Source organism: Sceloporus undulatus, chromosome 4 (genome assembly GCF_019175285.1).
Source record: "Sceloporus undulatus isolate JIND9_A2432 ecotype Alabama chromosome 4, SceUnd_v1.1, whole genome shotgun sequence".
NCBI classification, from domain to species: Eukaryota; Metazoa; Chordata; class Lepidosauria; order Squamata; family Phrynosomatidae; genus Sceloporus; species Sceloporus undulatus.
In genome coordinates, this window is record NC_056525.1 from 1,847,127 (window position 1) to 1,858,653 (window position 11,527).

At 45.5% G+C, this 11,527-nt stretch overlaps 1 protein-coding gene across 1 annotated transcript in view; it reads left to right on the top strand.

Annotated features, from left to right (window-relative positions):
• The window catches only part of VSTM2L (V-set and transmembrane domain containing 2 like), a 104,928-nt gene that overhangs the window by 66,768 nt on the left and 26,633 nt on the right, over positions 1 to 11,527 (top strand). Inside the window, exon 2 of the mRNA XM_042466333.1 lies at positions 1,453 to 1,622. Coding sequence (XP_042322267.1) covers positions 1,453 to 1,622 — 170 coding nt within the window. The remainder of the gene's footprint in view (positions 1 to 1,452; positions 1,623 to 11,527) is intronic.

Genomic DNA, 11,527 nt, shown 5'->3' on the forward strand with positions numbered 1-11,527 from the left:
TTGAAGGCTCCGGCTCCCCCGCGGACCTTCTGGCGGCGGCGCCAGACCGCTGCAAAGCGGCGGTCTGTACCCCGCCTAAGTGTTTAATAATTTTTTAAGGGGGGGAAGGGAGTATAAATATTATGTATATTTTATTCTGTAAATTTTTATGTTGTTCACCGCCCAGGTTGGCTTTGCCACCGGGCGGTATAGAAATTATTATTATTATTATTATTATTATATTATGCAATCACCCTGCAATTACTCGAGTATAGATTTTCACTATGGATGCACAAGGGAAGATCTGGGCCTTTTATCAAGTGGTGCACCATCTTGTGCCTTCATTTGGGTGTGGCAGCAGTGCCATTTTTGTGGTCCAGGAGGCATCCCTGAAGGGAGTGTTCCTACGCTGCTAAGAATGGATTGTGTGTGTTCGTGTTGTTGTTGCTGCTGTTGTTGTCATGCAGACAGAGTAGGATACTGGAACAACAGCGCAAGGCTGCTGGAGGGATTCTGTCCCCATCTTCTGGGTCCATCTCTCCATCTCAGCAACATGTTGAAGATGATTTCCCCAACAATAGATGACTTGTCTGTGTTATTTAGTCAAGAACAATTGCCATCTTAATTGCATATTCTCAAGATAACACCTGCATTGAATTACTGTAGAATTTATTTTTAATTGGCTAATTGATTAATCATTTGAAAGAAGATCTCTAATTAACTGGAGGGCCTTTAATTGGTTGACAGCTCGATTTTTTAATTGTTTGAGAAATGTAAAAAAAGAAAGAAAGAAAGAAAAGAAAAGGGGGAAGAGGAGAGCATGCCTGCACCCCACTGGAATTGAATCTCAAAATTGGTAAATTAGGGAATAACGTCTCTGGTCGGTGTAGGTCATTTTTGCTTTCAGCTGCTCAACTCTGTGACTTCCAAGGACCAGAGTTGCCAACTGACCAAACAATAGGGCTCAGCCTTCTGCCATGCTCTTAATCACTGCTTGAGATGGGCAGGAATCAGCATAGAGTACCAGAGTAGTGACCATGGCCCTGACACTAGGCATTTGGGTTCTAGAGTCGTTATCAGGACAAATGCGAGCACCTCTCCAGTGACATAAAAAGGGTTACTGTATTTTGTGTCTGTAGGTCTTGCTTGAAGGATGTGGTGGCTTAGTGGTTAAGACACCAATTCTAGATCAAATAAGTAATTTGGAGATTCATTCTGAAAGCCGTGGCTGGAGAGGGCAATGAGGAGCAATTCTAACCTCCCCCCCAACAGATTGCATATGCTCCTCTAAATCTCTTTTTGCAGCCTTCCCCCTTTAAAATTTGGCATGCCAGTTTGCCACTCTGGTGGGACATGGTTTGCCCATCTCAGGATGTTCTTGCCTCTTCTGTGGCCACCCAACCCCTACAAGTTTCTTTCCTGGTGCCGCCGCTGTGCCCTGATCCTCCCTTATGGCCTTTGTCTTCCCTGCAGCATTCTTCACAGAGACCCCACATGACATGACCGCCCGAGCGGGCGAAGATGTGGAGATGGCCTGCTCCTTCCGTGGCAGCGGTTCCCCTTCCTACTCCCTGGAGATCCAGTGGTGGTACGTCCGCACCCACAAGGACTGGACAGACAAACAGAGCTGGGCCTCCAACCAGGTACTTCTCCTCATTCGTAAACTCCCCCTCTTCTTCAACCTTCTCCTTAATCCTTCCCATCCTCCTTCTCTTTCCTCTCCTCCTTGCTCTTCTTCTCTTCCTCCCTTCCTCTTTCTTCCTCTTCCACAACCTTCTCCTTAATCCTTCTCAACCTCCTTCTCTTTCCTCTCCTCCTTGCTCTCCTAATTATTATTATTATTATTATTATTATTATTATTATTATTATTTTATTTATATCCCACTTTTGGTGAAAACAATCTTCTCTCCTTTTTCCTCTTCTTCTTCCTTCTTAAACCTTTCCATCCTTCTTCTTTTTTTCTCCTCATCACTCTCCTTCCATTCTTGTTCTCTTCCTCCCCATCTCCTCTTCTTCCTCTTCCTTCATCTTCTGAATCCTTCTCATCCTTCTTCTCTTTCTTCAAACTCCTCCTTAATCCTTCTCATCCTTCTTCTCCTCCTTGTTCTCCTCCTCTTCTTCTTCTCTTCCTCCCCTTTCACCTGTTCCTCTTCCTCCTCCTCCTTAATCTTTCCCTTTCTTCTTATCTTTCCTCTCTGCCTTCCTCTCTTCTTCTTTTTTGTCTTCCCCTTCTCCTCTTCTTCTTAATCCTTCCCATTCTTCTTAATCTTTCATCCTTCTCCTCCTCCTTGCTCTTCTTCTCTTCCCTCCTCCTTCTCCTTCTCCTCCTCCTCCTCCTCCTCCTTAATCTTTCCTATCCTTTTCCTTCCTTGTTCCTCTCTTCTTCCTCCTCCTCTTCCATCCCTCTTCCTCTCTCTTTCTTTGCCTTCTCCCTCTTTCCATTCTTTGCAAGTGCTGGACGTCCTCCTTGTCCCCTTTTGTAGCATTTGCTCCAGGATTCCACTTGAGACCCAGGTTCTTTGCCAGGAAAGGCTCTGTCCTCCCTGCCAGGGCTGTTGGTGGCTGAAAGCTGGCGTATGGTGGTCCTATGAGGAAGGGTGGGATGATGAGGATGATGACAGTGACAACAGCAGCAATTGCAATTGCAGTAGACAGTAGGAGTGAAAAATGCTTCCTCATCATCATTTCATAGAGCAGTCGTGGAAATCATGCCTTTCTCCAGACAATGTTTGCATTGCATCTCCCATCACCACCTTCGCCAGCATGGCTCATGGTTATGGATGCTAGGAGATGCAGTCCAACAGTATCTGGAGGCCCATCCCAATACAGGATGGAGCAAGGTTTGTGTTTTGTTTTTGTTTTAAAAAAAAGACTTTCCTTCATTGTCTCTGTTTAAAAGACCACATTCATGACCTTATTCATTTATTTTAAATTGCATTCCATTTCTTTGCATTGGTGGTGTGCTCTCTGCTCCCTTCTCTCTTCCTCCTGCCTTTCTCTCACAGTCTCTTCCTCTTTGGTTGCTTCTGTTTTAAAAGCATCTTGTTCTCCCAGAATGCCCCAGTCATTTCCCATTTTCTAGGGCATTTGGGATGGTCAGTTGGTAGGCAATGGAAGCTGCTCTTCCACTCCAAATGGCTGCCCCCAGAACAGCTGTCATTTTTCTGTTGTGGTTGTTGTTGCTGAATGCCTTCAAGTTGTTTCCAACTTATGGCAACCCTAAGACCCAATCATGGGTTTTTCTTGGCAAGAAATGTTCAGAGGAGGTTTACTTTTGCCCTTCTCCTGGGGCTGAGAGAGTGTGACTTGTCCAAGGCCAGCCAATAGGTCTCTTGGCCAAACTGAACCCTGGACTCCAGAGTCATTGTCCAGTGCTTTTAAAATGCATTGAGGAGTGGGGGGAATCCGGGCTTGATTTGCCCTTGGGCCTTTCATTTGTCTTTTTGGCCGTCCATGGTACTCAAGGAACTACATTTCCGATGAGTTGATTTTCTTCCTATCATCTCCCTTCACTGTCCTATTTTCACAATCATATGTAGAAGTGGGAGATACAATGGCATGGATAAGAGGCATGACGATCAAAACATGTTCAGCAGATCTCAAGGTTTAAGGTTACAAAAGGGTAGATTTGGTTTGAACATTAGAAGGAACTTCACGAAGGAGTGAGGGCATTTTGGCAATGGAACCAAAGGCCAAGAGAGCTGGAGTGGTAGGGTCCTCTTCTCTGGACATCTTCCAATAGAAGGTGGGCAGCTCTTTACTTCTGGTCATGCTCTAGCTGGAGATGATGCAGTGAGTGGAGGGTTTGACTTGATGGCCCATGAGGCCTCTTCCAACATTATAATTGTAAGATATCATGCAGCTGCCTCAGTCATGCTACACCTGGGGAATGCTGGAGCAAGTTGGAGGAGCATTTGGCTACTTCCTCCTAATCAGATGCAGAACAACATCTGTTCAGACATCCAGAGTACTCCACAGGACCTCAGAGGAATCATGTAATAGAATCATAGGATCATAGAGTCGGAAGAGACCCCAAGGGCCATCCAGTCCAACCCCCTTCTGCCATGCAGAAAGACACCATCAAAGCCCTCCCTGGGACAGATGGCCACCCAGCCTCTGTTTGGAAACCTCCAAAGAAGGAGACTCCATTACCTTCCAAGGCTGTGTCTTCCACTGTCTAACAGCTCTTACCATGAGGATGCTCTTCCTAATACTCAGGTGGAATCGCTTTTCCTGTATCTTGCATCCATTGCCCACTGGAGCAGCAGAAAACAAGCTTGCTCCATCCTCAATATGACAGACTTTCAAAAACCTAAACAAATCTTCTCTTCCCCAGGCTAAATACAGAATCATAGAATCCTAGGATCAAAAGAAACCCCCAAAGGACATCCAATCCAACCCCCTTCTGCCATGAAAGAAGACACCATCAAAGCACCCACAACATATTGCCATCCAGCCCCTGTTTAAAAACTTCCAAAGGAGACTCCACCACTTTCAAAGGGAGAGTGTTCCACTGTCAAACAGCCCTTACTGTCACTGACACTATCTTGGAGTGTGGAAGAGTGTCACTCTTTGGAGGTTTTTAAAGAGAGGCTGGATGGCCCTCTGTCCCAGGGAGGGCTTTGATTGAGAGTTCCTGCATGGCAGAAAAGGGTTGGACTGGATCAGGGCCCTTGGGGTCCATTACAACGCCATGATTCTATGATTCTATGACTTGCAGTCCAAACTACTTGGGAAGCAAGCTGAGAGAAACCAGGCGGCAGCATCCGAATCTCTTCCTACTCTCTGGGCTGCCATTTTCTCTCTTCTCCTCCTCTCTCCCAAAATCAGATACCATCACCTAGCCCCTTCTGCTCCTACGATCTTGCCTTCCTTGTTGCTTCTTCCTCCTCCTGTTCTTATCCTCCATTATCCATCACACCATCTCTCTCCTGTGTCTTTCCCTTCCTTGCCTGTCATGTTTGGGGAACAGCTGTCTCTTTCCCCCCTCTTTCCTCTGTCTTTTCCCAACTCCGGAAGAGAGAAGAGCCAAATCATGGCAAGGCACTTTTTGTTATTTGAATGAGGGTCGGTTAATTTGCGGGGTTTTTTAATAGAAACATAATCTTTATTCAGTATTAAAACACATAAACGTCAGCACCTGACCCTCCGCCCCCAAATAAAAGGAAACAAAAGGAAAGGAAAAAAGACAAAAACAAAAACAAACAAAGATCAAAACAAATAAACAAGCACACCAATCTACAGGTGTGTGTATGTGTGTGTGTGTGTATATATATGCCCTACCCCCAAATATTATTTAAAAACAAACAAAAATCCACAACATAAAAGCTAAAGTTTAAGCTCCCGCTTCTCTCCATCTGCTTTTTAAATTGCTTTAAAATAGACATTTTGAAAAATTAAAATATATTGTATGAAATACATTTCCCTTTTGTTGCAGTTGTGGTTTGCCATCAAGTTGTCTACTGACACAGCGACCCTAAGGCAAAGCTATCACCGGGTTTTCTTGGCGAGATTCGTCCAGAGGGGTTTTGCAAGGGACTTCCCCTGAGGCTGAGAGAGAGTGACTTGGCCAGGGTCGCTCAATGGGTTTCTATGGCCAAACTGGGAATTGAACCCTGGACTCCAGAGTCATAGTCCGGTGCTCAAACCACTGCGCCATGCATGCAATAAAATGATAACATCAATAAAATTATGAGATCTTAGTCATTATATCATGTATTGTTCAACTTATCATTAGAAATGTCTTTAACAAGATCATATACAGTTGCACCGCTTGGGAGTTGGCATGGAAAACCAGGGTGACCAGAGGTCCTCCTTTTACTGGACATGTCCTACATTTATACTTTCTGTCCAGGAGATTTGTCCTCCATTTTGAGCAAAACTGAAAAGCCCATTGAGTAATACCACCTTTGCTATTCTCCTTAGAGAAATGCACCTACTTGGCTGCCTGTCTTCATTGTAAATAGAGGGATACATTGGAACCTTCTAAGTTCTTTTGTCCTTGGAGTAACAGTAGTCAGGACTCGCACCCAGAACTCAGGATGCATTTGTTTCTTGGAAGGGAAAAGGACAGCAAATGCTTGAGGACACAATGCAGACGCTGAAAGGGTTTCCTCCCTTAACTTCAGCACAATGGACAAATGAAAGGAATAATTTCAGTGCAGATCGAGCCAAGAATTTATTGCCAGTAAAGTCCAATTGTAAGCCTTTGTCTTGAGTTCTATTGCAAGCCAAGAAGGCATTTTGCACAAGATACGTTCATCAGAAAAATTCAGCATATGTCATTTAGCTGCAAATAAACCATGTGAATGTAATGAATTCGTTGAAGAAGTGAAGGGAAAGACAAAGAAAAAAAGGAGAGGGGGGGAAAGGTAAAAAAGACGTACAACTAATATGTAATAGGGCTCTGATCCCTCAATTCTGACTGTAGTGAAAAGAACATTTTAAAAGAGGGGGGAGAAAATATTATTCTACCATCACAGATCCAGCTAAATGATCCTACTAAAATTACTAATAACCATAGCGGAGGATTATTACGTCGTTAAGATTTCTTATTGCTCAAAAAGTCCATAAATGGTTTCCAGCCTTTCAAAAATAAGATAAAAAATCCTCAATTGGCTTATCCTTTGGAACTGTTTCAGTCCGCCTTCATCTCTCCCTTTGACTTGTTAAATTGTTCTTAGCCCGTTAAAATCATTTTCAGTATTTATTGTGTGCCTTTGAGTCATTTTCGACGGGTGACGATCCTGAGACATATCTATCACAGGGCTTTTCTTGGCAAGACTTTGCTCAGATTGGGGTTTTTGCCTTGGTCTTCTTCTGAGGCTGAGAGAGTGTGACTCGCCAAAGGTCACTCAAGGGGTTTCCATGGCTGAGTGGGGATTCGAACCCTGATCTCTAGAATTGTGGTCCAGCATTCAAACCACTACACCAAGTTGGCTTTCTTTCTTTGGAGAGCTTGAAACACATAGGCCTGTTACAGACAGGCATAAAGTACATCCTGGGGACATACTAGGGTTAGGGCCTTACGCACGCAGCTAACCCTAATACATCCCCAGGACGTACAAAATGGCGGCGCCTGTTCCACACGGGGGCCGCTATTATGACGTCATGAACACGCCGCCTCCAAACGGGGTGGCGCGGACGTGACATCTTTGCGTCGCACGAGGGTGCATAGAGTGCACTTTCTGCGGAACTAGAAGGAGCTCCAAAATGGTGGCGCAGCCTTTAGATGGCTGCGCCAGTGACGCAAGGGAGAAAGGGGCCGAGCAGCCCCTTTCTCCTCCTCCCCACCACCACTGGGTGTCCTTGGGGCTGGAAGCCCCAAGGACACCCCTTTCCAGGCCACGGAGAAGCGGCCTTTTGCCGCTTTTCTGCAGCCTGGAAAGCAGCGGATCAGGGCCCCAGAGGCTGCCGTTCTGGTAGCTGAGGCCCGATCTGGTGGGGAAAGGAGTGCCTACAGACCACCCCAAAGGGGCGTAACACACCATAGTTTTGTGGGTTTCTCAGGCTCTATGGCCATGTTTCAGAAGAGGTTATTCCTGATGTTCCTCCAGCATCTGTGGATGGCATCTTCAGAGAACGCTTGCATGGAAGAGACTGGCAAATATATGTGTGTGTGTGTGTGTGCGCGCGCACGCGCACGCACACACACACACACACACTGTGTGACCCTGGATTGGGAGGAGTGATTTCCATGTTAATCTGTGTAATGTTCTGTGGTTGAATGGCAAGGCCTCAGGGTGGGAGCTTATGCAAGGAGGATTTGTGTCTTTTTCATTAGTGATTCCTGGCCCTGATGGTGGTTTTCATTGGCATTTGCTGAGTCCTCATTTTGCTGTTTTCCAGGACTGGGAGACAAACTTTGTTGACTTCAAGAGTTTCTTCTTTCCTGTTGAAGTTCTCCAGGTGTTTGTGGATTTCAATGGCTTCCCTGTTCATCCTGACCTGATAGTTGTTGGCATGGTCCAGAATTTTCAAACAGCATTTTATGCTCAGCATTGTTTACAAAGTGTTCTGCTACTGCTCATTTTTATGTGTTACCCAGTCTGCAGTGTCTCTCATGTTCCTTGATTTGTATTTGAACACTACGTTTGGTGGTCTCTATGTAGACTTGTCCGCAGTTGCACCGTATGCGCTCAAGTCCTGCGGCTCCAAGAGGGTCCTTCCTGTCCTTCGCTGAGCGCAGCATTTGCTGGATTTTCTTGGTCAGTTTGTAGATCATTTGGAGGTTGTGTTTCCTCACCAGTTTCCCTATTCTGTCTGTGACTGCTTTGATGTATGGTAGAAATACCTTCCAAGCAACCACCCAAAGGGAAGGTATTTTACCATACATCAAAGGAGCCACAGACAGAATAGGGAAACTGGTGAGGAACACAACCTCCAAATGGTTTATAAACTGACCAAGAAAATCCAGCAAATGCTTTGCTCAGCGAAGGACAGGAGGGACCCTCTCGCGGCCGCAGGAGGAGTTGACCGCATACGGTGCAGCTGCGGACAAGTCTACATAGAGACCCCCAAATGCAGCCTCCAAACACAAATCAAGGAACACTCTGCCCAAGACTGCTGGCACCTCAAAAAACTATACATCCCAGGATTATGTAGGCTGGAGCCATGGCAGTTAAAGTGGTGCTAAACTGCATTATTTTCTACAGTGTAGATGCACCCAGAGAAGGCTAAATATCTCATAAAACTATGCATCCCAGGATTCTGTAGGATGGAGCCATGTCAGTTAAAATATCAAATTGCACCGTTTTCTACAGTGTAGATGCACTGTATTGTCTCTTTTTCAAACCCTTTCACCTCTCCAAGGAACTGGAATTTGGAGAAGGCATTGCAAATTGTCTGCTTCAGACACCAGTCCCCCTTTGCAGAACTACATTTCCCAGGGAGAGGGAGCGTTAAACCTGAACCCAATTAGTTCTTATCTCTGGCTGCAGTCTTCCTTGGTCTCTGCTTCCTTCCCCAGACAGGAGATGCTTCTGCATGCTCTGTAGTTTAAAAAGTGCATTTTTACTTTTGCAAAAAGGTGAGAATTAAAGATAAGAGAACGCATTCGGATACAACTGGAGCATGAAGCCATGTCTGCATTGCAGCAGAGCATTGCAAAGGGGAAGATAATCAACACTTTCCAGCCATTGCCAGACCTGGAGGAACATGAAGGAATGCCAATCATGCTCAACCCCTTTATATATATATAATAATAATAATATGTTTTATTTGTATACCGCTTTTCCTATGATCAAAGCGGTTTACAGCATACATATGCATATACAACAAAGCAAGTAACAAAACAAAACAAAACAAAAAAAGCTCTGCTTCTCTCCCCTCAAGATGGAGGTCGGGGGAGGGGCTCTTCTTCTTGGCAGGCAGAGGCCTGTTGTTTCTTGCCTGCTTCTCTCCCCTCAAGATGGTGGTCGGGGGAGGGTTCTTGGCAGGCAGAGGCCTGTTGTTTCTTGCCTGCTTCTCTCCCACAAGATGGTGGGTCGGGGAGGGCTCTTCTTCTTGGCAGGCAGGGCCTGTTGTTTTTCTTGCCTGCTTCTCTCCTCCCCTCAAGATGGTGGGTCGGGGAGGGGGCTCTTCTTCTTGGCAGGCAGAGGTGTTGTTTCTTGCCTGCGTCTCATCCCCTCAAGCTGGTGGTCGGGGGAGGGGCTTGCTTTTCGTGGCAGGCAGGGCCCTGTTGTTGTTTTCTTGCCTGCTTCTCTCCCCTCAGATGGGTGGTCGGGGAGGGGCCTCTTCTCTTGGCAGGCAGAGGCCTGTTGTTTCTTGCCTGCTTCGCGTCTCTCTCTCCCCTCAAGATGGTTGGTCGGGGGAGGGGCTCTTCTTCTTGGCAGGCAGAGGCCTGTTGGTTTCTTGCGCTGCTTTCTCTCCCTCAGATGGTGGTCGGGGGAGGGGCTCTTCTTCTTTTGGCAGGCAGAGGCCTGTTGTTTCTTGCCTGCTTCTCTCTCCCCTCAAGATGGAGGTCAGGGGAGGGCTTTTCTCTTTGGCAGGGCAGGGCAGGTTGTTTCTTGCCTGCTTCTCATCCCCTCAAGAGTGGTGGTCGGGGGAGGGGTCTTCTTCTTGGCAGGCAGAGGCCGGTTTGTTCTTGCCTGCTTCTCTCCCTCAAGATGTGGTCGGGGGAGGGGCTCTTCTTCTTGTGCAGGGCAGAGGCCATGTTGTTTCTTGCCTGCTTCTCTTTTTATATATTTATATAAAATTTATATATATAATATTTGTTATATATGGTATTTATATCATAGGAGCCCTAGGTATTTTATATGTATATTGTGTTTCTTGCCGCCTTTTCCCCAGAGAGGAGACCCAAGCCGACTCGGCAGGAGGAAAATCCAATCAAAATCGGCCGTGCCATTTTGAAACAATTAAAATAATTGGCAATTAAAACCGTTAAAAATTCTTCTGCGACAAGACAGAAGTAAACAAGGAGGAACTTGCAAAATAAATAACAGTTAAAAATGGGCATTGAAACAATATAAAATTGCTTCGGCACATACAAAAAGTAAAGAAATGTTAAAAATAATTGACAATTAAAAATAGTATAAAAATTTTCTACAACAAACAAAAGTAAATAAACAAACACACACCAAAAAATAAAGAAAGCCCTCCCTGGTACGATAACAGTGGGTACCCACTCGGGATAACGAAATCCCCAGGTTACGGAAATTTTCGGGATACGAAAAAATCCGCATAGGAAACATTGTCCCGGTTACATCGAATGTTATTTTTTCCGGGATACGAAAGAAATTTGTTGGTGCTTTTTTTCGGCTTTTTCGCACGAAACGGCGGCTTTTTTTTTCCCTCCCCCCATTAGCGCGCTTAGGCAATTAAGGCTTACGAAGGCTTTTCCGGGTTACGAAAGCGGCCGCGGAAGCGAATTAAATTTCGTACCCCGAGGCAACACACTGTATTATATTAAATAAATATTAAAATCTCTTACTACTACTACTACTACTATTACAGTTGGACTCGTGTCCCACAAATTTTTTATCTACAGATTCAGTTCAGGCATCCACAATTTTTTAAAAATACCACACTGGATCTTAAATATGTATCTAGCAGCGTTGATGTGCCGGCGGCGGCCTTTTTCTAGACCAACCGAGTCGCCCTGGGTCTAACACATTAGGGACCTTCAAAGTTAGACTACATGGAGCTGCCCTTAGCATGCCTAGAATCCTAGGGTTGAAAGAGACCCCAAGGGGCCATCCATGTCCAACCCACCTTTGCAAGAGACACCATCCAGCCTTCCTTCTGACAGTGTGGCTGGTTCGAAAAACCTCCAAAGGAAGAGGCTCCATAACACTCCCAGACAGCAGTTTATAATCCCAGTCAACAGCAGTTATCATCAGGTTTAGGTGGAATCCTTTTCCGGAGCTTACAACTCCATGCTCTGGTCAGTAGTCTCTGGAGCAGAGAAGAAAACAAGGTTGCTCCAGGCTCAGCATAAACACCTATTCCAATATTTTAAACAGGTTTATATGTCATGGTCATATGGAGCAGCAGCAGAAAACAAGCTTGCTCCATCCTCAGTGTGAAGGGCAAGATTGTTTCACTG